Raw genomic sequence first — 26,149 nt, 5'->3', positions numbered from 1 at the left:
TATGTATTTATATATACACACTATGTATTTACATATATACACTATATATATGTATATATGTATATATTGTGTGGCTGGTGATATAATAGCACACATTTAACAACTGTATGTCTGTAGTAGGAAGATGTTACCTAATTTGGCTCCTTGGAGTATATATTATCATCCCCAGTTTGACAGCAGAGACCCTGACTTGCAGCACCTGGCAGTTCCTGTGGTCAATAGTGTCACCGCAGGTGATTTCAAGCTGCCATCATGAAGAATGTGGAATTGGGAAGAAGAGCCAGTCAAAGAACAGGAAGAACAGCAGGTGCAGGTAGAGGGATGAGGAAAGGGAGGGAATGGGAGAGCAACAAAATTTTTGTATAAAAATGTCACAATGAAGCACACTACTTTGAATGCCAGTTTTAAAAACTAATTTGCAAAAAGGTAAATAGCCCCCAAGGGCCAACGTTATCAGGCTTCAACCCAGCACCAATGATCTCACACACTCACACACACACACACACACACCACAGGTGGGGGAGGGTGGGGGAAATCCAGTAGGGGTTTTAAAGTCCTTTTATCCTTAGGCAAGGGAAAGTAGAAAGAGGGGTTTGGGTTAGGAAATACAGAGATTTGTAGAAATCTAGATGCTTCTCCAGTGATCCAGAATAGAGTGTGGGAAAACTTGATGTCTGGTCATCAACTGATTTGGCAGTCACAAAATCCGAATGAGCCTGACAGCTACCAGTTACTCTTATTTTGGCACCATCCACCATGAAAGGGAAAGAAAAAAAAAAAAAAAATCAAGGCATCTCAGAAAATCCAGTCTTGCATCAATAGGTTCAAGCAAGCAGTCCTCAAATGATTAACCAGACAGAGTTGTTGGCCAAAGGGAAGGCTCAGCACTCCTTAGGAAAGGTGCAGATGGGTGTTACCATGGCCAAGATCTGAGAGACTGAAATAAGCTTACCACACTGACCTCTAAAACCAGCATTCTGTACAGTCCATTACATGCAAGTAACAAAACAAGTAGAGCAAGGGGGTTGATCTGAGTTCTCCTGTTAGAGGAATCCTGCTGTTCGAGGTTGCAGTGCTCCTAGTCTGGATAGCCATTTCTGAGCTCGCCATTAAAGTCCAAGACTTCCTCTTTCCACCAGGGCCTCCTGCTCTCTGCCTGACTTCATCTGGAGAGTGTCCTTAAACACAGATGCCCCTAGACATATTTAATATATGGCCTTTAACACAGCTCCCTTCTAGCTCTGCTCTCCTGTTCCTATAGGATAATTAGGTACTGTGTTCCTGTTCATATGTTAGGAGCATGGCTGTATAATGCAAATCAAGCATCCTTTAAGTGCCTAGTTCCAACCAGTTATGTACACCTATACACAGAACTCCCCACCCACTCCACAAGGCACATACAGCCTTTGTTCTCTGCATTAAAGTTGAACTAGCTCCCTGCTGTCCTGGAGTGTGTGATCCCTGTACAGTGCCATTCCAAGCACACTTCTCATTTTGTCTCATGACCCTCCTGACTTCGTGGGCTGCTGGGAGACAACCCCCGAGCAGGAGGAGAACAACATTCTCCCTCAGTCTCATTACATTGACATTTTTTCTCCAAGCCAACTCAAGATATTAGCAATGAGATTCCCACCCTGTACCAAGGATGGGATGCTCCAACAACCACTCTGTTGCCAATCCTATAAAGTATGTCTTTAAGTACACTTATGTATTAACTCATCTAATTCTCATTACTCTTTGTGGTTACTTATATAACCACAAAAAGTAGTTCTCTTTTGTTCCCATTTTACAGAGAAATAATCAAAGACACAGAAAGAAGTAACTTGTTAGTATAGCATACTGCCACCTACTCCACTTGCTCAACATTTATATCATTCATCCAACTGAAATTTCTTGTCTACTGCAGGCACAATTATCAACTTATATTTAAGAAAACCAGGGTTTAAGTGAGATATCAAGACTCAACCAACCCTCCACAGGCAAACAGCAAAGCCATATTTCACAAGAGTGAAGTTCCTGCTCACCCATACTAGCAAACATAGTGTGAAAGCTGTACAGAACCCCTGCAGTTGCAGCCACCTGATTTTTGACAAAGATGCCAAAAATATACACTAGAAAAAAAAGCCTCTTCAATAAACTGTACTAGAATAAACTGGGTATCCACATGCAACAGAATGAAGCTAGATCTCTGTCATCTTCTACAAAGGTCTGTTCCAAATGGATCAGGCATTATTGTTAAAAAAAAAAAAAAAAAAAAAAGTGAGGCAGATTCCAGATACTCAGGAAATAATGCCAAGAATTAACAAATGGGATTGCAAACTTTAAAAACTGTGCAAAGCAAAGAAATAGTTAAGTGAAAAGACAGCTTGCAGAAGGAGAGGACATCTTTGCCAACTACACATCAGATGAAAGATGAGCATCTACAATATATAAAGAACTCAAAAAAAAAAACCAAATACCAAGAAATCAAACCTACTCAATAATATGAGCAAATGAAATGAACAGTTCTCAAAAGATGAAGTATAAATAGCCAAGTAATAAAAAAAAAAGTTTATCACTGCCATTGAGTAAATACAAATTTAAACTATACTGAGAATCTATCTCACTCCAGTCAAAATGGGAGTCAGACCAACTCCCATTTAAGATGGTAGATTTAAGATCCATCTAGGAAATTTGCTGAAGGGCTCCACAGATATTTGCATTGTAGCACTAGTCACAAGAGCTACGATATGGAACCAGCCTAGGTGTCCATCACAGAGGAATGGATACAGAGAACGTGGTCTGTGTGCACAGAGAAATCTTATTCAAATATAAAGAATATATCACTTGCTATAAAAATGGCTAAAACTGCAAGTTATGAGATGAAATCTCAGGCCAAGAAAGGCAAATATCACATTTGTGGTTGCTGTTTTATAGACAGAGGGGAGAAGGAAAAGATGGAGGACAGTGGGAAGATGAGAGGAACAAGGTCAAAGTGCTTGCTGCCAAGCCAAATGACCTAGGTTCATTCCCTGGGACCCAAATGGTAGAGAGTGAGAACTAACTCCCTCAAGTTGTCCTCTGTCATGAGTTAAGAAGCCAGCCTGGGCTACAAAAAGAGACAATGGCCAGCTTCATTTCAGTAGGCACACACTTGAAAGCCTACTAGCCAGTCACACTCTGGGGACCACATTTCCACAACATTCTGTTAATTTCCAAACCTGCCTGCATCTGACCATTGATTCCTAACCTCTTTGCTTCCCCAAACCCAAATGAGGTCAGCACTCTGATCATGGCTTTACTGTCTCTGGAGCTGTGTGCCCCTTACTGAACAGCCTATTCCTCCTGTCTTCAGGCAACTTCTAACTCTGGTGGAAGATGGGCTTAACCTCTCTTGTCTGCCAGCCCTCAGGTAGGGTCTAAATTTGCTTGGGAGAAGATTGGCTAGCAAACAATCACCACACACCTCTAACTTGTCAAAATCCTGGCAGCAACCTGAGCCTTGATTTTGCTGCCAAGGTGGCAAGGAACTTGCAGGCATGATACTGGCAGTATGCCCAGAATATGACAAACCATAATGGGCAGTGAGGAACAAGCTCCAGATAAAGGAATGGCAATTGGAAGCAGATACTGCTCCCAATGACTAGCTTTGCTACCCCTTGGCCTTTCAGGTAGCTGGTTTATTTTTATCATTAGTGGTCTGGGAGGCCCATGAGGAAAGTAAGATATCTTCAGCTAAGCACAGAGAGGCCTATTTATATCATAGTTACATGAGCTGTTCTCAGGGCACACTACTTGTTTGTAGTAAGCAACAGTTTGTAGCAAGCAACAGTTTCCTTATGAGGGTTAGGGTTTTGTTTTTTTGTTTGTTTGTTTGTTTTTTGTTTGTTTTACTAAAAGACATTAAATAATTGTACCAAACAAATAGCTACATGGAAGGGGTTGGATGAAGTCACTCATGAGACATTTAAGGCTAAGTTTAAGTTTAGTTCATTTCATATCTATATGGAGAACTGTGGTGAGTTCCATTCAGTTAGTTTAGAAATGCCTTTCCAGCATAAAACACTTCCCATCAAGCTTTGCTGCAGGTATGGTCATATAACTAAGATCTGGTCATTTTGATTTACCTTAAACCTAGAGTGCTGCTTCCTAGTATTCATTCTTCAACCTCCAATGATACCCTCAGACATACACCTAGAATCCTGTTCTATTTATCCTCTTTCCACTTAAATAGGCCTATGACAACTTTTAAGCTCAGCTGGATTTCACCCTCTGGGGAAGATTCATGTACCCACTGCTTACCCGAATCCAGGCTTATCTCTTCATTGTCCACAGACTCTAGCCATCAACATACCTTCAGTTGCAGACTTGATCGTGGCAGGTTCCATGTTCTCAGTGATGCACAGGAGGTTCTCATGGCATACTTACTGTGAATATGTATATGTATATATGTATGTGAATATGCATATGTATATATGAATATGAATACTTACTGAAGCAGATAGCCAGGACCAAATCCTATCTCACCCTTCTCCACCCAGATGGTGGAGCCCTGTGCCTCAGAATCTCCACCTGTTAACTATACATTAATAATAAACTAGTCAGACTCATTTGTGAGAGTACTTCCTTCCAAGGCAGGAAGGCAGCAAGTCACTTGGTTCAGGCTCAGGCTTGCACAACTGGATCCCATGAGAACTGACAGTGCTAGCCAGGGACTATAATGACCCCAGTGCTTCAAGCTCCTGTGACTCACCTCTTTCTCAGCCCAGGCAGTATTGCAACCGCAACCAAAAGAAGGCCCAAAAGACGTCTTTTTTATGTGTATGTAAGTGTTCCTATTGATGTGTTCACATGGGTATGCAGGTTTATGTGTATACTTACGTATGCTCTAAGTTAGTGTTGGATACCTTCCTCAGTCACTCTCTACCTTATTTTTTGAGGTGGGTATAGTTTTTCACTTAATCTGGAGCCTGACAATTCAGCTAGCCTGGCTAGCCAGTGAGCCCCAGGGATCCTGCTCTCTATTGCCTCAGCGCTAGATTACAGGGACACACTACTTCTGCCTATTTTTTTTTTTTGATGGGTTATGGGGAAGATTATACTTAGGTGTTCATGCTTACAAAGCAAGCACTTTATTGACTGAGCCATCTCCCCAGCTCAACCAAGACAACTGCTTTTAAAGGGGCTTAGTGAAGGCTAGTTTTATGTCAACTTGACACAAGTTAGGGTCACTTGAGAAGACAGAATCTTGACAAATGCTTCCACGAGGTTGCCTGTAGGCATCTGTAGGGCATTTTCTTCATTAACAATTGATGTGAGAAAGCCCAGCTCATGTGGACAGTGCCACCCTTGGGCTGGTGGCTTTGGGTGCTGTAAGAATAAACAGGCCAACTGTCTCTGACTCTGTTGCCTACCTTTGGATCCCTTTCCCCTAACTAGGCTACCTTGTCTGGCCATAACAGAAGATGCCCCTTCCCCCCCCAACACACACCTATTGCAACTGATATGCCTTCAAGGCACAATGCTATCTATGGGAGGCCTCCCTTTTTCTGAGAAGAAAGGGAGGACTGAAGGAGATGGGGAGGGCCTGAGAGAGAGAGGGAACTAAAGAGGAGGGAGGGAAAGCTTTGATTGGGATGTAAAGCAGATTAATCAATTTTTTTTTTTAAAGAAAAGAAAACAAGCCAAGCAAGCCAGAAGCAAGCCAGCAAAAAAGCAGCACTTTCTCTGTGGCCTCTGCTTCAGTTCCTGGCCCTGGCATTCAACCATGACTTCCCTCAGTGGGCCTATAAGCTGAAATAAACCCTTTCCTTCTCAAGTTGCTTTTGGTCAACCTAACTAAGGCAGGCTTTCACTCTGTCCCACAAGAATGTCACTAGCCCTGCAGACCTGGTTGTCTACCCTCCTTCTGGTCCATGTCTCCTCCAGCTGTTGCAGGTCCCTAGAAAGCTGCCAGGGCCCAGTTCTTTCTGAGACCATCTCAGAAAAGCAGGGCTTTCTAGAAGATTCTCCCTCTCATCTTAGGAGCCTTTCTATCACATCTGCTGAAGTTCTGCAACATGTCTGTGTCTTCTCCAGCCTCAGGTGACTTTCATGGGACCACAGACTGGCTAGGATTATCTGTACCCCTGTGAAGACTGAAGCACTCAAGAGATAAAAAGGAACACTGGAGGAAGACTAACAATGATGCTAGTCTCTGATCACATGCCAAAGAAGGCTAGTACTCAGCTAATACTTCTGAGCACCTGCCATACACCAGACATCATACTTAGGGCACAGCCATGAGCAAAACAGCCACAGTTACTTCAGTTACTTCTTGATCTTGTGGAGTGATGACTGAAATGCTACACTGAAGATTCTGAGGTGATGTCTGGTGACAAAATGATGGGAGGCACAAATGGAAACTCCACACCTGGGTACTGCACTAAGTCTCCCAAAAACATGGGAACCTTCTTTGGAAGATGTTGGACTGACTGCCAGCAGGCCACTGGGTTGGAGTCCTAAGTGCTGATGCTCTTGGCCAGGGCATTTGGTGGCCCCTGGCCATTTCTGTGTCTTCATCTATAGCTGTAAAAGAGCACAATAGTGACACCCTGCCAGAGTGCTGGCAGTTCAAAGAAGTTAAAACATGAAAGCTTGGCCAGGCAGTAATGGTGCATGCCTTTCCCTTTAATACCAGCACTGGGGAGGCAGCAGCAAGATCTTTGTGAGTTCCAGGCCAACTTGGTCTACAAATCAACTTCTTAGACAGCCAGAGCTGTTACACAGACAAATCCTGTCTCAAGAAAAAAAAAAAAAGAGAGAGAGAGAGAGAGAGAGAGAGAGAAAGCTCTTGATTGCTACTATTCACTGATTAGCACTGACTACATGTGGCTATTTAAAAATGAATTGATCTGTTCTAGTTCTAAGTGGCAATGACCATGTTCTGAATGTTACACAGCACAAGTGGCTGTAGGCTGCCAGACTTCAGGGAAGAGGGGAATTGTCCAGCACCTTGCATGGTCATATGCTGTACCTGTGAGCTCACATTAGCTCACAGAGTTCAATATAGACCTCCTCACCAAGTAGGCATTTGATAGTAATTTATTGAAGAAAGTGAAGCATCCCAGCCCCAAGACCCCAACCCCATGTCCCCATACACAACAGGCAACACCACCAGTCCAATAGTACCCAGGTTCCCTCAACCTCCACCCCAAGCCCAGGAAACCAGGGAGCTTAACAGTCTTCAAAGTCGGAGTCCAAGTCTGAGTTTTGCTGGTTCTGAATCTGACTCTGTTTCCGGTACAAACAGGCCACCTGAGGAGAGGGTTTGGGGTGGGTTATCAGCAGCTCCCCCAGCTATGCATTCCTCTACAGCTCCTGGTCAGAACCAACCTTCTGCCCAGGGCCTCACCTGGTCACTGGTAGTGGCCTGCTCTGGCTGCTTGTCTTCACGAACATGAATGAACCGAGGAAAACGAAGGGAGATCCCTTTCTCTTTGTCCACCTGTGGGAGAGGACAGTAGGCAGATTAGGGCTCTGCTGGGCTCCAACTGCAGTAAGCTGACAAGTGATTTCCTATCTAGTCTCTTTCCTGACCAAGGCCTTAGCTCAATGGTGCTGAGCAATGGGCTGCAAGGGTTAAAGAAAGTGTCAGCATGTTTGAAATCTTGGTATCCAGTATACTGTAACACTCAGGAAATATTATTTCTATAGTTATTTATGCTGTTAGCATCCTGAGGATAATAAGTGCTGAAAAGCAGTCAGAGCTTCAATGCCAGCTAACAACTCTCAGAATCCAAGCAGCTATGAGCCAGTTACTTCAGATCTCTGTGGCATTATCTCTTTCTTACCTATAAACATGGGTGCACAGATTGGCATTTCTGGGAGGCCTAAAAGGTTAATATGCTAGTTACTAACCTATGGCTGTGTTATAGTAAGTATAGGATAAAAGCCAGCTCCTTGCACTTGATACAAGAGACCCTGGCTCTCTACTATATATTGAGAAAAAGAAGATTTTTTAAATGAGATAAACCAAGCCTGGTAGATCTTGAACATAACCAGCTGCTAAGAAAGATAAGACAGGAGAATCTCAAGAAGTTCAAGGCCTGTATGGGACAATGACAACTTGTCTCAAAACAAAGGATAAACACACACACACACACACACACACACACAAACAAGAAAAAAAAAAAAGTAAAAAAAAGAGGGGTATGCCAGAACACAATACCCGAGTGAGGGGCCAGTGAAGTGGCTCAGTAGTAAAGCACCTGCCTAGAATCTATCAATGAGGGGCTAAGGGCATGGCACAGTGGCAGAGCACCCGGCTAGACTCCCCAAGTCTATGTAGCAGCCAAGCAACTTTCTTAAGCACCAGGAAAAACCCTAAAAAACAAAAACAACAACAAAAACCAAGAAGGTCTATTTTTCAAGATATAAATCCACTTCTACAACAGCAAGCTTCAGGACATGAAGAAAAGTCAAAGGAAGAGCCGTTGAATTTGAGTTGCACTGTCTCCTGTGTGTTGCCCACTGACTACCAAAGCCACCAAAGCTACATCACTGATCTGTTCTGACACAGGGAGGACAATAGCCATGGAACTGTAAAACTTGGCAGTATAACAACTAACTCTGAATGAAGCAGCAACCTCAGTCATGAAGGAAACACAGGGGAAACGTAGTAAACTTTCTTGTAAGTCTGGGTTCTCAATTAACTGTGGAGAAAAAAGTGAGATGCTACCAACGGGAGCAATACCACTGTCTTCTGACATGATATCTGAGAATGATACCTGAAAACCCAAATATATTCAAGGGTTTTTAATCAATACACAGGAATAGCACATCCTAAAGTTCCTCCATATCAACTCTGTCTTCCCTCCTAGAGTCCTTCCCACACCCCAGCACTTACCAATCCCCGTGCAGCAGGGTAGATGGGGGACAGGGAGAGATCAGCACACTTCACCTCCCATACAACGCTTGGGTCTAGCCAGTGGTCTGGGGCCACTGCCCCATCAATCCTCACATACGGACGTGGAGTGGGCAATACCAGGGCCTGCAGTGAGCAGAAGGAAAGGAGATGAGCTTAAACCTCAAAGCCAGGACCAAAGCTTTAGGGGAAGAGATATTAGGGATGAAGGAAGAAAGTGGAGCAGTCCCTAAAGTCAAAAAGGTAGAGAAGGGGACCAAAGAGATGAGGCACAAACCTGGGGAACAGCAGAAATATCTAAGAATGGGAAATAGATGGAGTCAGACCTGAAGATACCAACACACAGGACAGAGCTTCATACCCCAAAATGCTTGAAACCACTCAGAAGGACAACTATAAGAACCTAATGGAAACAGTGTGCTGTGCTAAGACAAGCAGCCCCTTCGACAGCACTACCAGGAAATAGTTGGCAGATCTGTGAACTGGATGTTCTAGGATCCCATGCAGCCAGAGCCCTGCACAGTGAGTGTGGTGAGAGCCACAGAGGAGTCACAGGGCCCACCTGAAGGCTCTGGTGATGCTCCTCCAGTTCCTCATCACTGAATCCGGTTCCCAGCTGTAGGAGAATATGGTGATTAGAAGCTCATCTAGCCAGCTGGTACAGCACCTAACACTGCTCCTGAACTGAAAGGCTGCACCTGTCATACACTGCCCTTTGCTTTCTGAAAATAAATAATAAAAACAAAAGCCCACTCTCCTCTGTTGTGTCTCTCCAGTGTCTAGGCAAGATCTCTACCACTGAGCCACAGCCACAACCTCTCTTTGGGGGATTCTAGGCAGATGCTCTCCAGCCCCTCGACCGGAGGATTCTAGGCAAGGCCTCTACCACTGAGCCATGGCCCCAGCTTCTCACCAGAAGATCCTAGGCAGCAGCTGTAGTACTGAACCACATTCCTACCTTCATACCCAGGATGGCACTGGACTTGTGACTCTCCTACCTCCCAAGTGGCTGAGATCACAGGTTTGCATCACCACTTACCACTCCTACTCTTAACGTTACCAAGGAAATGCTAAAAAGGAAGTAGTAATAGTCTGTGCTACATCTTTAAACTGCTTATTTAAGTTTCTAACTAGATAGGTCCTCACTGATTATTTTTGCCTTCTGCCTTAACAATAGTGCTTTTAAACCCCCATTCTAGATAAATATTGTAAAATGGTAACAAACTACTACCCAAAAATACGACAAATTACAAGCCACTTGATCACATGGATAAGCATGTAAAATGTCACTCATTCATTCAGAACTGGCTGAACCGGCACATGCACGATGACACGGGCCCACCCCAGAGGGAAACTACATCCCTCCTGATTCTGTGACCAGAAACCAGTCCCCAGTACCTTACATATGGCCTGCAGCTCTTCACTCTCCTCATCATAGACAGCCAGCAGGAAGCCCCCATATCGGCCAGCCCGCTTTCCCCGGCCCAGGTAAGCGCCAATCACCACAAGGTCCAGAGTGTCGCCAATGCCATCAAGGTAGTCCTTCTTCAGCTGGAGGAGGAAAATAAGATATGACAGGGGCAGAAGGGCAGGTAGAAACTCACTATTTGAAGTCTGTCCTTGAGTTCTTGAGGAATTTAAGGAAGAGAAGCAAGGCTCTTTTGGGAAGCTGTAGGTAAAAGGGCTTTTTAGCTTGAAGCAAAGCTAAAATGAGCTCCTAGAAGTGTATGAGGAGAATCATCTTTTATCTCTTCAAGCTGACCTGGAATCTGGATCCTCCCACCTCAGCTTCCAGAGTGCTAGAGTTACAGTATGCACCCCACACCCAGTTTGGGAGTCACCTTGTTTCCCTCCTTGCTACAGCTCCCAAATAGTCAACATTAACTCATTCAACCCATTCCTTCACACTTAACCATCTGTTCAAAAAACACTTAAAAGGCACCAACTGGGTACCAGGTAGGTGCTTAAGAGTCTGGTTACAAGAGTGAATTACTGCTAAACAAGGAAGTTTCACATACAATGAGCTGATTCTAGACAGGAAAAACAGACCAGAGCAAAGAGAAATGCACTTGACTGGCTTGCCCAAGAGCCCCCATCTGTCATCTTGTACCAGAAAACACTCCCCTACTCTCCTCATTTGTGCCCAATCTGTATCAAACTGGCTCATTCTCTACAAAAAAGGCAGAGGACCCCTGCAAAATGACAACAGGATCACATGACTTTCTCTGAGGTCCCGCTAGCTCCCTGAAACCTTTAGAAAAGATTCCAGATTTCATCTCACTGGGTCCACAGTGTTACAGTCTACGGCCTGCTCCCTTAACCTCCCCACCCACTCTATGTCTTACAATACTGAGCCTACTCCACCTCTAGGCCATTTCATCTGTGGCTCTCTTGCCCAACTGCTCTACCCCTTCCTGCTATCCACTGCTGGGCCCAGATTTCACTTCCAGAGGACTTTTCTAAACTACCCAGGGCCCTCCCAGGAACCCCCTAGCCACACTGACTCTTTCTTCATGAGCTCATCAGAGACAGTTTACCTTGGACACAACAAAGAAGCCTCTCCCTTGTACACGTCATGCAACAAGGACATAAGCACAGGGCCATAAAGACCTGGCTTGGATTCCTCACCATGATATCCCTAAAGCCTAGGCTAGGAAGTTCATAGCAAGTTCCTGGAAGAGACATTAACCATGCTTTGCTTCGCAAGGACATTTGAATGGGGTAGAATCATATAATGGGACCCTGCACTCAATTAGGGAGGGGCTGGGCTGGAGACTCTAGTACACAGTAGGGATAGACATCCACACTGGGAAGGCCAGGCTGAGGCCAAAATCACCTTGAGCCAGTTGTGTGACCTCTTAGCAATCTCATATGTGGCATCAACATCCAGGGTCTTCACCATCAAGCCCTCACAGGAGTCTGTAGGAAACATGGAAGTCTGACTAAAGAAGCAGCAGCTCACAAGAAATAAGCAGGTAGTATTCCAAACAAATCTCAAGGGCCAGGAGATGGGAACATGGTAGACACAGGCTACAGCAAAGTTTCAGACCCTCAAAGAGAAAAGTAGTTGCACTCACCCTTCACTGACTGCTCCAAGAATTCAGCAATCTGCTCAATGTCCTTGGTATCCAAGGAGGTGGCAAAGACAAACTCACCCTCTGTCTCCACAAAGTTCTCCCACAGCAGCTGCCGGCGTCGAGACAGGGGCTGGCGAGCCAGGGACTGTGAGGGAAAAAAAAGGGACAACACTGAAGAAACAAAAACTGCAGAAGTCAAGACCTTGACAGTATATACAAGGGTCACACATAATGATGAATTTGTAGAAAGCCTTGGGGAAGGAAGAACCAGTAGCCAGCAGGACTATTATGTTAAAGCTTTAACTGTACATAAAGGAATCAGAGAAAGGCAGACCCCATTAACACCCTGAACTCAGAATTACTTAGTAGGGAACCACCACCTTGCTGGTGCCACAATGGACACTTTGCGGAGTTATAATTTAGTTTTTATTTATTATTTGTTTGTTTATCATAATGTAGAAGTATGAGTGTGCCATGACAAGCATCTACTGGTCACATGATAATCTTTGCGGTCGGTTCTCTCCATCCATCTTACATAGGTTTCAGGGACTGAAATCATATCATGAGGCTTGCCTGGCAAGCACTTTTACATGCTGAATACCCTCTACAGTTTTTTTTTTAATCTAATTTTACTTTTTTAGCAGATACCATAAATATAAATAGTAAGCAGGCACTTTTACTTGTGAGCCCCAGCCTCTCACTGGGGGATTCTAGGTAGGTGCTCTACCACTGAGCCACACCCTTAGCTTGTTAAAAGGTACATGAGGACTCTCTTCAAAGGGCTTCTATTTAGAGGGAGGGGAGAGGAGGTCATACTCCTTGATATTCACCATATCAGAAATTCAAAATTTAAAGAATAGTTGGTAATTCTTTAAAAAAAAAAAAAGAGCATCTAATATGTATGCCCAAAAAACATTTACTTTTCCCTTTTTTGTTTTCTGCAAATGAGGAGGCCCTTGAGAGCAAGCCAAGGCAGGTACTCTACTCCCATGTCATACCTACACATCACCAAACAGTGTCTTTTATAAAACACACCTTTATTTAAAAATAAATAGTAAGAGCCAGTGGCCCTGATCTGATCTGATAGACTAAGATCAGAAGGAAGGAGAAGAGGACCTCCCCTATCAGTGGACTTGGGGAGGGACATTCGTGGAGAAGGGGGAGGGAGGGTGGGTGGGATCGGGAGGGGAGAAGGGAGGGGCTTATGGGGGGATACAAAGTGAATAAAGTATAATTAATAATAATAAAAAAAATTAAAAAGAAAAAAAAAAGAGAGCCAGTGCCTGAGCATGACATCCCAGCTCAATGATGGGGCAGATTCAGAACAGGAAGCCTGAGAGACAGCTTCAAGCTCACTCCAATCTGCCACCTTGTGGCCACCTATCACAGAGCAGAACTCACCTCTCCATTGAGGAAGATGAGGTCAAAGGCATACAGACACACCTGCACCTGTATCTCTGATGCGTCAACCTCCTAGTTGGAACAGAACAAAGAACAGGCATCAGGGAAAAGGAGGTGGCATTCTGTGTCCTATCCCATCATGCCACAGGCAGATGCCTATCATTCCTCCCCACAGCTAAGGTCACACTACTTAGGAAGCAGCCATGATCCAGGCATAAGACCTAAATAAAGATGGCTCCTGGAAAATCCAGACTTCATTCTCCTTCACACATGATTTGCTTTCCAGCCTTCCTTGCAGCTAATGATGATAATATATCACAATTCTAGTTAACTAAATATAAAAAGAAAGACAACTGAGGTACAGGATATGTGACTTCCCCAACAGGACTTTCAGAGTGAAACAAGACACAAGAAAAGAACCCTTCCCTTTCCTAACTGAGATTTTAGGATGAGAATGTGTTGGCTGGAACGATGGTGACCACTTTGCAAAAGCCAGAAGATCCACATTAAGATTCACTTTGCCCCTTAGAGGACCAGGCAGAACCCAAAGTCAGGACTGGGAGAAAGTCAGAGTGCGTCAGTGCAGCAGGAAGTATATGGGTTGATGCTACCTTGCGCTTGCGTGTGGTGAGCACTTGGAATGGCTGGATCTGCTTCTTTTCCCGGTCCCAGGCCACTGCCTCAGTGTCCAAAATGAAAGATGTGACTGAGGGGAGTTTTATCTGCAAAGTGAGGGAAAACATCAAAAGACAGAAGCAGGCCAATGAATTTATTTTCCTTCCCATTGCTAATGAACCACAGTTGACCTCAGGAAGACACAAGAACATAAATCCTCCTGAGTTCTCACCACAGAAAGTACTAGCATCCTAGTCCTCACCACTAGAAAGTACACCTCACACAGAAAGGTGTACTAGCTTTCCTGATGACATGCCATTTGGTACCACAGACCAGACACAACAACAATGGCCACAGAGATACTTCCCTCTTCTTTTAACCACATTCAACTTCCTGTGGACCCTCTGAGGTCTCTGACTAAGCCAGACTGTCTCCACCTCAGCCACCCCAACTGCTGGTCTTCCATCCTGCACTGACCCCTTCAAATAATTTCTGGCAGCAATCACAGTGATTGTCACAAACCCTGATCATTACTGCTGTACTTGCTGATAAAAAATGGTATGCCACTTCCCTGAGCTGTGGAGAACTCTTCATCAGCCCGTGGTCCTCTCTTTCCTTGCCTGGTCCCCTAGCCCTCTCTTCACTTCAGCACATCAGCTGGCCTGTGCCTTAAGGAGTAGGTGTCTCACAGCACTAGGCCTTTGCACATGCTGTTCCCTATACAATGTTTGCCTTCCTCACAACCCCCTTTTCTGTGGTTTGCCTTCCCTGGGAAGCCTTCTTTTCTCTCAGTATAACACTGGTACAAAGCCAGAAGTTGCCTTTCACATTGCATCCAAGAGCTAGCTATATAGTTTTAAAGCACTACTTTCTTGACATTTCAAATCTACTTTTTCCTCACTTGGTGCTAGGGATTGAACACTTGGGTACTATATGCCAGGCAAGCATTACCACTCAGCTAACACCAACAACCCCTCACTGATGGATTCAAGGAAATGGCTCTACCACTGAGCCATGCCATCAGCCCCTCACTGATAGACCCAAGGCAAGAGCTCTACTGCTAAGCCACACCCCTAGTTTCTCATTGGTAGACTGTAGACCAGTGTTCTAAACACTGAACAATATCCTAGCCTCAGTTATGATTCTTATTCATGGTCACAAATATTGGACCCTTCCTTCAAAGTCCACATTCGCCCTTTCTAATGAAGGCAACAAGCCCTGGCTATGATACCGCAGATCATGGCAGACAGTAAATGCCAAATCAACACTTGCTGAGTGAATGGACACAGAAGACAACATGCTGCATAAGGCCACTTCCAAGAAACAGCAAAACTAAGATGTGCTCAGTGGTTAAGAGCACTTGATATTCTTGCAGAGGACCTGGGTTCAATTCCCAACATCCACAAGGTGCATTGAAACCTCTGGCCTAAGGACCAGCCCTGCTATGCCTCTGAACTACTTGTAAAGCTCCATCTATTCACAGCCTGGTGCCCTTCAGGTCCTCTCAGCCTCACCACTGGACAGACTACAGTCTCATTCAGGATTCTACTAAGGATGTTCATGGAAACCTGTGTTAAACAGTATCCACAAACTTTGCCAGTAGGAGTAGGGAGGGAAGGAGTCCAAGAAAGCATTAACTTCCCCCATGGGCTAGGTGGGACATAGCCTAGAACTTTCCTTCCCTCTGTCTGGAAGTATAGTGACTATGGGGAGACAAGAACGGGGATGAAAAGCTGGACAACCAAGGACAGTGGAGTCAGAACAGCCTGGATCGCCTGCCTCCAGACTAGAGAAATAAGCAACATCTGCTCAGGCCATGCTGAAGTAAGTCTGTTATACGCAGCTACACATCTTCTAATCTCTTCCTAATAAGTACCACTCTACTGTACCAAGTTGGTCTGGAGGAAGACATCCACACCCCAGCAGGCAGATGCTCACCTTGGGAATGCGGCTGATGATGTCAGGATATTTTCCTGTGTTGTCCTCCTGGTTCCTGCTGAAAATCTTCACCTCTCCTCCTTCCAGAAGGTGGATCTACCATCACAGGGAAAGGGAGAGCAAATCCTTCCTGTGTGACATGTTCTTTAGACCCCACCTTCTCTCAGGTTTGAGAAGCTCACAAATCTGCACAAGTCACCTCAAGGTTCCTGGTACCTGCCACTTGGGTATGGTATCCACCACCTATGTTTTTTCTTTAACCTTTATTTAAAGTGTGTGTGTGTGTGTGTGTGTGTGTGTGTGTGTGTGTGTGTGTGTGTTTGTGTGAAAGAGAGAGACTACCAGATTTACTATACTCTGAGCGTGGAGATCAGAGGACAAGCTAAGGAAGGTCTCTTCCTTCTCTATGTGGGTCCTGAGGACAAAATTCAGGTCATCTGACTTGGTAAAACATGTTTGCTCACTGAGCCATTTCACCAGCCTGGTGCCTGCCTTTATAGTTTCCATATTCCCATTTTCCTACCTCCCTGTATTGCTGAGTGAGACACAGACCCGTCTGAATGAACAGTGCTACAACTGAACTATTCTGGCTTCTACTGTCAGCTTAGTTGTTTGAATACTGTTTGGTCACAGGGTTTGATCAGGGCTTCATATCTGACATCTCTTATGTGTATCTTTAACATATGTTTATAACCATGACCACTATTACAAACTCTTTTCTGATTGCCTTCTCCATATTATTCTGGAGCCACTGCTGAGTTTGTACATGTGAAATCCTCTGCTATGACTGCCTCAAAACACCAGATACCACTCACATCATGTGCTACCCCCTCCTCATGTGACAAACACCAAGCTAGTCCCAAATCCCACCAAAGCAGAAGACCCATAACACACTTCCCCAGGACCAAGGCCTTGGGTCACAGGAGGCACGCGCCTATCACTATGTTAGGGGTCAACCCCCTAAATTCACATTGCACTCAGCAAGCACAAGGGGAGTCAGCATCTCCTGATGCTTCTTGGAATCCCATTTTGCCATAAGCTGAGGGTGAAGGGTACTGCACTTACTCAACAGAAAAGATATTCAAGCCAGAGAGAGAACTGTGCCATTTAGGACCTGTACCGAGCACATGCCTCAGACAAGAAGGGCTGTGCTCACCCATACCTGTGCCCGTTGTCCATCGTATTTATACTCGCAGGTGAAATCTACCTCCTCGAAGCGTTTCAGTACCTCACTGACACCCCGAGTGGGATGGGCCAGCATTGGTTTAAGAGGGACCCCTGAGAGGAAAGAAAGTAAGTTAGGGGGCAGAAGGTTCTGGATGAAGGAATTACAGGGAGAGGCAAAGGCTACCAATATGCCTAGGACACATTTCAGAAGAGACACCTGTGTCCCCATGCCAGCCTCCCTGGAAGCTAGAGAAGGCCATCAATGAATACAGAAGTAACAAGAGCAGTATATGGTTTTATGAGTCACACCCTTTACAAGCAATACTACCTCCCCTCTATCCCTGATCATACAGGCTCTAGAGTGATAGCTTCAAGATAGCAGAGGGACAAGATAGATGGAACACAGATCCCTGGATGACCACTGGAGCACAACCACATGCTGCCATGGATGGCTGCCCGGCTTGCTTACAACATGTATGTGCATGACAAATTCTCTATGGCCAAATCATTGCCTTCTGGAGAATCTCTACTGCTGTAGCCCATGCCCTGCCCATAACGTCTCCCTCAGAGAAATAGATAAGGGCCGTGGCTAAGGAAACAAGTACTCAGAAGCTGTCTGGGTGCAACTGCTCACACCTGCTCCACAGAGGATAGCTGCCCAGCCTCGAGGGCCCATGGCATGGTACCTGGGCTCAGTTTGCAGTGGTCTGGGAGACGTTCCAGGCCATGTTCCAGCAGCACAGGGATGATTCGGTCCAGGTCAGGCACCTCACTAGGGAGAGGTTGGAGAGAAAAGAGCAAGATGACAAAGTCTTTTGTTCTCTTCCATAGTGCTGGGACACAGTGTAGAACCCAAGTGTAGAACCCAGGGCTTTGGGCAAATAAAGTAAATGTTCTGCTCTTGAGCCATACCCTTGATGCAGATGGGGATAGATCTAGACAAGCACTGGTAAATTCTAAGTGGTGGATTGTAGGCAAGCACTCAACTGCTAAGCCGGCTCCTTGATTTAATAAGACAGGTTCTTGCTACATACTCCAAGTTGGCATACTGAGACTGCAGGTGTGTATTAGCACACCTAGCCCACGGAGGGTCTTTCTAGAACTCTACCTTGAAAATTCCACTATCTATGTACAAGTAAAGAGATTCCTCAGTCCATGTCAGAACTGTGCTCCTGAACACCTCTGCTTATCTCTGTGACCATGTCCCCAACACCTATCACTTTGTGTCCTACTCTTATTCACTACACATCATGCTGATTGTCTCTCTGAGCATGCATCTTCCATCACCCCTTTCTCATGTCCCAAGCAGAGACTGTGCCCCCCTCAAGTCTACAGCTGACTCATTCAGCTAGTCTGGGATAGGGCAGAGTAGATTGGACAGAGCTTCACAAACGGTGGAGTCTCCAAAGGCTGGGCCACTGAGAGTTCTGTGAGAAATTCATCACTGCTTTGGGCCCAGCACTCAGGGTGGTCAGGCCCAGATCAGGTGCCTTGGGAACATTGTGGGACTACTCAGTGTTCCTCTTTTGTCTGGCATGGTCACCAAGACCAGTTACCTAGGTTACCTGCTGGCCAAAGTACCTCCATGTGGCTCACTATAGAGACTTCATCTTCTCTGTGCCGGTTAACATCTATTATAAGTAGTCACGAGCCTCTTCTCTGGGTCCCTTAGGGCTTTGATTGGAACTTTGGGAATTTGTGCCAGCAGCCCTCATCTGCTGTATCTGCCTATCACTGTTCACAACCCAGCACCATCCCCAACTAAAAGTCCTTAAAATTATCAGCCCAATATCAGTCACTCACGTGTCGGCCATCACTCTGGCCCAACCCTGCATCTCACCAGAAGGTTTGCTTCAAGATCATTCCTTGTTCTTCCAACCACATCTTTCTGGCGTCTGCTGTCTTGCCCTTCCCAGCATCCACCACGGCTGGGGGAAATTCTATGAAAAGACCCACCAGCAGCTTAGTAATGAGCAAGACCCCTCAGGTATTCAAGGGTCCAGGGTCACAGAAGGCATTGTATGGCATGTGATAAGGCAAGGAATAAGGTAGGCTGCCCAAGAGCATTATCAGAGCAACAGATGGAGGAGAGAAGGCCTGGGAACAGTGATGGAATGAAAATGGGCCAGAGCCTCTTACCTTGGCCAGGGGGTGTAAGGCTCACAGCTTGGGCAAGCGCAGCCAGCACCGACTGCTCAGCCAGCCCAAGGCGCAGCCGCCCACTTAGGGACCTAGGATAGAGCAGCAGGTGTGAGCTAGCTGGCCACTCTCATCTTGCCCTCCACACTTTATGTGCTCCTGTCTCCCCAATTTCTACAATTTATGGAACCTCTTCAATATCCTGATAGTCTTCAGAGCCTCAAAGGAACCCAAGATATCACATACCCCCTAAACAGCAAGGAAACTGAGGCCAGCCAGGAATGGCTATGACCACTGGCCACTGGGAAACAGAAACAGGAAATTCACAGGTGAGAGGGCAGGAACTTAAGAAGGGCAAGTCCCAGGCAAAAGCTGAAACAGAACTTGACTCTAGTGGGTGTGACAGTCAAAAACCGACTAGCCAGGCTGTGCTTTATGCCAGTGAGTACATGAGTAGCTAAATGGCCTGCACCTCCACCTCTATACCTGCAGTGAGGATGACAGGATCTACCTCACAGAATGGCTGGGAGACTTGATGGCATCAAATGGTAGGTACAGGGCAAAACACCTAAAATATTGCTTTAAGACACACTTCAAGAGAGGTCAGTGACATTTCTTCCATAGCCATGACAACTTTATGCTGAATTCAGGAAAACATCACTAATCAATCACACAATTTACCCTTGAACCTCAGGATCTTTATCTAGACAGCATCACCAATGGAGGGGAATTAGCCCATGACAGAAGTCATTATGGTTTGCTATGAAATGTTCTCAGGCTCACATTTTAAATGCTGTCCACAGCTGATGGTACTTTTTTGGAAGGCTATGGAAACTTCAGGAAGTAGGGCCTATCCAATGGAAGCAAGTTACAAGGTGACTGTGTAGGAGGTTTCAGTCTGGCCCCACACAGACTCCTATTGCCACAAATTCTACCATGCCTTCCCCACCGTGATGAACCCAAACTATCCAAACCATGAACTAAAATATTCCTTTCCTCTGTCAGGTAGTTTAACCACAGTAATGCAAACAAACAAAAGTAACAACACAAAGTCATAACTGGGTCATGATGGTACATTTCTCATGAGAAAGCAGAAAGGGTATTAGCAGTGTCTGAAGCTGCCGAGTACTCACCAACTAGGCCCATATGCCTCCCCAGTCTCATGAGCTCCATATTTACCTGGCAATGAACCGGGCTTCTGAGTGGCGGCAGGCAACAAAAAGGCCCTTGATGATGTCCATCTTCTTGGTCATAGACTGAACAAAGTGAAGAATAGGCAAGGAACCATCAGAGGAGAAACTCTTTTTCAGCCTTGAAAAAAATTGCCACTGCCGCTACCACCACTACCACCACCACCTGTTGTAGCCTCTTGCTCTGAGGACAATGACAATGTGCTAGCTCTTTTTGCCACTCTCCCTTTTTCCAACAAGCATTAACAAGAGTCCTGACCCCAGGAAGCATGGTATTAGGTGCTAGCATCTCCAGAGGAGAATGGGAAGAAACACTGCAAACCATAAAAGCAGAAATGAATACTCAGACCCCAATAATCAAGGCACACAGTCCCCACCACATGCTTTGCTTTAGGTCCCAGGACATCTGGATGTTGGGATGAGCCAGGCTGCTCCACTTACAGCACTGCCAGTGAGCTGGGCAATGTCGCAGAATTTGGTAAAGACTCCAGAGGTGGTGAGTGGAGGTGGGGATATCATGAGTCTCTGAGTGCTGCGACTGTTCTCAGCTACCAGCCCCACATCACCCTTCTCAGCCACCTCAGCCCGGATGGACTCCAGATGACGACCTTAAGGAAACAGTGGGGTAGGAAAAGGAAAGGACACTGCAGCTACCTGTCTCCTTAGATGGATGCTTCTCCAGCTACCTGGGCCTGTGGTGTTTCCCCTTTCCTACAGATTGCTTCCTTGATACAACTAGTTAGTGCCTGCTCCTGTTAGGTTAGTGTAAGAAGCCTAAGCAACAGTCATTCAGAGAAGACAAGCAGCTAGGTGAGCACACCTAGACTGGGAGACATGTGCAGATGGAACTGAAACCCATGGGATGGGATGAGGCCAATGGAAGTAGAGAAGGCTGCCTGTACAAGCCTTAGTTGGTCTATAGCAGTCTCCACCCTCTTGTTATACTGTGTTTCTACTGTTCTACTTTTCAAAAATAGCAATTACAATATGAAATGTGCCTTGCCGTTGCTTATGTTCCAAAATAGAGTCCTATTCATGGCATACATGAGGTAAAAGCAGAAGGCTGGCAAGATGGACAAGCAGGCAACCAAGACAACTCAGTTGGCTGAGCTGTGCCCCAGTGTCTTTCCTCACCCCTCCTTTCAATCTCACAGCTCCTGCCCCAACAAAGGCTGTGCTTCCCCACCTTATACTGCCTAGACCTTGAAAATCTGGCCGTCAAGTACTCTTTCCCAGTGGCCTCTTTCTCCACCTACATCCTACAATGCAACTTTTCACACCCTCCAAGTGCCCCTCCTGTTGGTCCCTCCTACCTGTGGCCTGAGCAACTGCCTTGAGAAGAACACCGTCACCAATGCCCAGCTCTAGTCCTTGTTGAGGTGGCCCAAGGCAGTTGAGGCTGAGGTAGAGGACAGGGAGCAGGTCTGGAGGTGATAGTGCCACCACAGAGCGTAGCAGGTTGCTTAGTGTCTCTATCATCTTGAGCCTGGAAGAAAGGCCAGGGTGGGTCCACCTATCTAAAGGTCAGTGGGGTGCCAGGAAGTGAGGGGAACAAATAAAAGGAATATGAGAAAACAGGGGGTGAAGAGCCAAAGGAACAATGATAGCTTGTTTGTGGAAGGGGAACTGTGAAAAAAAATGACAGTGAAGATGGTGGTAATCACTAACAAAGAACAGCAGCCATACCCAGAAACTTCCTCAAGAAGGTATTGGTCTTAACCTTTTCCACCATTTAACTGATGGATCCTCATGCCCACTCTGAGACAGAAGACATTATCATCTCCAATTTACAGGTGAAAAAACAGACAGGAAAGACTTGCCCAAGGCCAGGAAGCTAAGAAGCATCAGGCTGAGGTTCAGGCCAAGGACTCTCATGCCACTGAAAATGATGGCCATGCTCCCTGTGAATGCTGGTTGTGGTGACACAGACAGAAACTTGCTTGCTGTTTGCTCAATGTATGTGGCCTAACTAAAGAGGCCATATGGACTGAGGATATAGTTCAGTTGAAAGAATGACTGTACAACATATACTAATCCCCATATAATCAGGGTGTGGAAACTCACCTGCAACCCAGCACCCAGGATGTGGAGGCAAGAAAGAGCAGTTCAAGGCCTACATGAGACCAGTCTCAAAAAAACAACAAATTTTTTGAAAAGGCTGGGTTTTCCTTAGAACAAGCCTGAAGAACAATTCTTTTAGAAAGGTGGAAGGGAAGGAAAAGAAAAACACAGAATCACTATTTCACCCCTGTGCAAAAACCACAGGGAAGGATGGCTGTTCCAGAAAAGAATCAACTGCTGGATGTTGGGATGTGCATCTTCCTCCCAAACCCATGCCTACTCAGCTCCAGAATGTGACGTATCTGGAAACAGGAACTTTGTAGGTATGATTAAGGATGAAATGAAAAGCATGCTGGATTATGGTGAGCTCTAAACCCAGGACCTCTCAGAAAAGGACATGGAAAGAGAAGGTGGTGATATATAAAAGCCAGAAATGCAAAGGCTGGCTGGAGTCCCAGAAGCTAAAAGGTGGGCCAAGTTCTCTTTCCAAGCTTCAAGAGGAGTCATCCTGCCTACTAACATCCAAAGTGTTGCCACCATCTTGTCTTTGGACTTCAGGCTACCTGAGTTGTGGGGAAATAACTTTCTCTTGTTTTAATTCTCCAAATGGCAATCTGTTTCTGCTGCCCTGGGATAGCAACAGAGGTGAAACAATGGGTAAAGCTTAAAAACAAAACGGGAAGTCTCCAAAAGATTGCCAAGAGGGAAGTTGCACAGTGGAGAAGCCAGGCATGCAGCCTTGGGGCCTGGTGACAGAGGACCAGACTAGAGACATCATATGCAGTGACAAAGCATTGTCTAAAACTACTTCTGATGAAACATGCTACAAATCCAAACTGAGACCTTCACATAAACAACCAAAACCTTCAGCTTTAGCTAAAGCACAAAGGACAAAGAGAGAGAGAATGCCTGAGGACAAGCCAGCTAAACACCAAGGATGGGAATCCCAGACTAGAAACCAGGGCAAAAGTGAACAAATGTCACAAAGCAAATGAAAGCAGAAATCCCTGTCACTAACAGCCTGAAGAACAATATCAGCCTGTGCTGACATCTTGATTCTGCTCTTCTTGGTTCTGACCATAACCCTAACAAAACATCAACACAAAGAAAACCAGTCCAGATACATTAAAACTCTATTGTCTTGAGAGTTCCCAGAAAACCTTCCAAAAAAGCTTAAACAAACACACAAAATTGATAACCTCTGTACCCCAGGATTTTGGATTATGGGTCAGGACAGCCACCTACAGTTCCTTCCAAGTAGACAACATATGAGATTCTGTGAAAGCTAATGTCTCCCTCCCCCTTTGTCATATCAATAAATTCAGTCTCCATAGAAGACATAGATGTATGCTTTCCCCTTTACTCATGGGGAAACTAAGGCTCAGAGAGCCTTCCATAGGCACACAGACAGGAAGCAGAGCAATGCTGTTTTCTTGACCGCCTCACCCAGCTGCTACTGTAAGCCATTTTTTGAACTACATTTCCTGGTACTCAAAGTCCTTCCTGTGTCTTCCATTACCTCACTGTGGGGTTACACCCTATGGGAAGTTCTTAAACATTCCCAAGGAAATACTTCTAAGGACAAATCATTGAAGGCAGACTAAATGTTAGAGGAAATTTTATATATACCAGGAAAGCTTAAACGAACATGAAGAAGTAAAAACAAGATTGAACAGATAAGAACAGGCAGCACCCCATAATACCTAGACACACAGAAGAAAGCCCTAGATATGGGAGGCCAGCAAGGGATAGGATTGTGGAAAGGAGCAAAGGAGCCAACATGGACAACTGATACTGACACTGAGCATCACTAGGAGGGAAGGCTTTGCAGAAGAAGCTGGGCCAGGGAGGTCATACTCTCTGTAACCAAGACTAGACTTCCATTCACTTGAGATATAGAAGCAAGGCTGAAGGCACTTTATGTAGCATCTCCTGTAGTTCCTAGAATCTATTTTTTAATCCTGCAAACCTGGCTGACTCTATGTCTCACACAGGCACGTTCAACCTTTGACACTGACAGTTGAGGGCATCTGTAATGTTCATACTCCAGAACGGCACAATTGAGTTCCAGTCAATGAGAGATAGTTCTCACAATGCAGTAAGGGTAAAACCTCTGTGTTCAATTTACAGTCATAGCTATCTTGACTGTGTGCAGCCTTTGAGCACATACTGGACCCACTTAGACCAAGAAAATATGCCATCAAAAATGATGCTATAGCCAAGCATAGAGCATACGCTTTGAATCCCAGAACTCAAGAGACAGAGGAGGGTGGATGTCTGTGAATTCAAGGCCAGCCTGACCAACAAAGTGAGTTCCAGGACAGCCATGGCTATTTAGAGACCCTGTCTCAAAAACCAAAAGGAAAAGAAATCATGCTGAGGGTCTTCTCAGGAAGGGGCTCAAAATGATGAGAGCCATTTTTGTGAATGGACAGTGACCATGAGAAGATATGAAGAAAGACAGAAAAGCAGCACACAATACCATGCTCAGAACAGAACCACGAAGCACCTGGCCCCATGCCTGAGTAAAATAATTACCGAGCAGAAACCTCCTCAATCTTCTCAAATGTCCGGGCCACAGCGAGAAAAGGGACCCTGGGAAAGGAGAAAGAGATATGAGAACCACTTGAATAGGTCAAACATCCTGTATCTAGCCTGCCTCCTTACACCCTCCTGAGGGACAAATGCAGAGGCAACTATCCACTATCCTTTCCCGTGGTGCTGTGTTCCCAGAACAAGCAAGGGAGAGATATGACAGCTCTTCCAACAGAGGCCAAAGTGACAGCCTCCCATAGTCACAGGGACAGAAGTTAGACAGCATGGGAAGGTAACTCCTTACTTCTGGCCGTGTTCCCAGCAGGCATCTTCAATGGGATGGTAGTTATTCTTGGAAGGATTATAACTTGTTGGATCCAGGGTTCTATGGAGGCAAAGGGAAGATAAAATTGTTTAACTCTGGGTCTAAGAAGTTAATGGAATGTTTCTACCATATGTTGGGCCTCGCTCACAAAGCCAAAGGCCACCACACTTCCATCTCCTCAGTGGAAGATTCTAGGCAAGAGCTCTACCACTGACCCATGCCTCTAGCCCCTCACTGGGGGATTCTAACAGGTGTTCTACCACTGAGCCATGACCCAGCCCCTCACTGGGGTATTCTAGCAGATAATCTACTACTGAGCCATGCCCAAGGCCCTCACTTGGTGATTCTAGACAAGTCCTCTACCATTGAGCCATAACCCCAACCTACATACAATTTTCAGTAAAGCAAGAATGGGATCTGATCCTATTATTTTATAGGACATTTATCAACCTATCCACCAGACTGTCCATTCACCAAATCTTACGTTCATAACCAGTGGTATAAGAATGGCCCAATCACAATAAAGCAGTCATTTAGCAGCCTATTCAGAGTCCCACAACTCTAATCCACAGTGGTTATCAGGAAAAAGAAGTGGCTCTACATATGCCATACCCACTAGCCACCCAGGCTGGCACAGAGGCCTTCAGAGTGCTTGCTATTTCCAGAACATGCGCTCAACCTGGTAAGCTCTGTATGGTGGAATGAGTGAGTGCTAAGGGAGTGCTTGGGTGAGATCAGTGAACAAAGAGGCTTAAGATTTTGTCCTAGAAACAACACAAACCACTCTAGGCAGACGGGTAAGGATGAGGAGCAAGGA

General features: G+C 45.5%; 1 protein-coding gene across 5 annotated transcripts in view; it reads right to left on the bottom strand.

Annotated features, from left to right (window-relative positions):
• Nucleotides 1-7,044: 7,044 nt before the first annotated feature.
• Lig1 (DNA ligase 1) overlaps nucleotides 7,045-26,149 on the bottom strand; it is a 32,889-nt gene continuing 13,784 nt past the window's right edge. For 4 of the 5 annotated variants that reach the window (XM_021659852.2, XM_060385549.1, XM_021659851.2 and 1 more), the window contains 19 exons: nucleotides 25,312-25,392; nucleotides 25,011-25,067; nucleotides 21,725-21,897; nucleotides 20,853-21,019; nucleotides 20,401-20,477; nucleotides 19,222-19,313; nucleotides 18,923-19,022; nucleotides 17,769-17,854; nucleotides 17,078-17,193; nucleotides 15,916-16,011; nucleotides 13,974-14,084; nucleotides 13,363-13,434; nucleotides 11,962-12,106; nucleotides 11,721-11,803; nucleotides 10,283-10,435; nucleotides 9,447-9,500; nucleotides 8,867-9,010; nucleotides 7,373-7,465; nucleotides 7,045-7,275 (listed from right to left, as the gene is read on the bottom strand). In XM_021659852.2, coding sequence (XP_021515527.1) covers nucleotides 7,195-7,275; nucleotides 7,373-7,465; nucleotides 8,867-9,010; nucleotides 9,447-9,500; nucleotides 10,283-10,435; nucleotides 11,721-11,803; nucleotides 11,962-12,106; nucleotides 13,363-13,434; nucleotides 13,974-14,084; nucleotides 15,916-16,011; nucleotides 17,078-17,193; nucleotides 17,769-17,854; nucleotides 18,923-19,022; nucleotides 19,222-19,313; nucleotides 20,401-20,477; nucleotides 20,853-21,019; nucleotides 21,725-21,897; nucleotides 25,011-25,067; nucleotides 25,312-25,392 — 1,981 coding nt within the window. In that variant the 3' untranslated portion in view covers nucleotides 7,045-7,194. The remainder of the gene's footprint in view (nucleotides 7,276-7,372; nucleotides 7,466-8,866; nucleotides 9,011-9,446; nucleotides 9,501-10,282; nucleotides 10,436-11,720; nucleotides 11,804-11,961; nucleotides 12,107-13,362; nucleotides 13,435-13,973; nucleotides 14,085-15,915; nucleotides 16,012-17,077; nucleotides 17,194-17,768; nucleotides 17,855-18,922; nucleotides 19,023-19,221; nucleotides 19,314-20,400; nucleotides 20,478-20,852; nucleotides 21,020-21,724; nucleotides 21,898-25,010; nucleotides 25,068-25,311; nucleotides 25,393-26,149) is intronic. The other variant, XM_060385550.1, reaches the window with a different exon arrangement.

The sequence above is a fragment of the Meriones unguiculatus genome, chromosome 6, assembly GCF_030254825.1.
Source record: "Meriones unguiculatus strain TT.TT164.6M chromosome 6, Bangor_MerUng_6.1, whole genome shotgun sequence".
Taxonomy (NCBI): domain Eukaryota; kingdom Metazoa; phylum Chordata; class Mammalia; order Rodentia; family Muridae; genus Meriones; species Meriones unguiculatus.
Note: the sequence above shows the minus strand (reverse complement) of the source record. Positions and strands in the feature narration are given on the sequence as shown.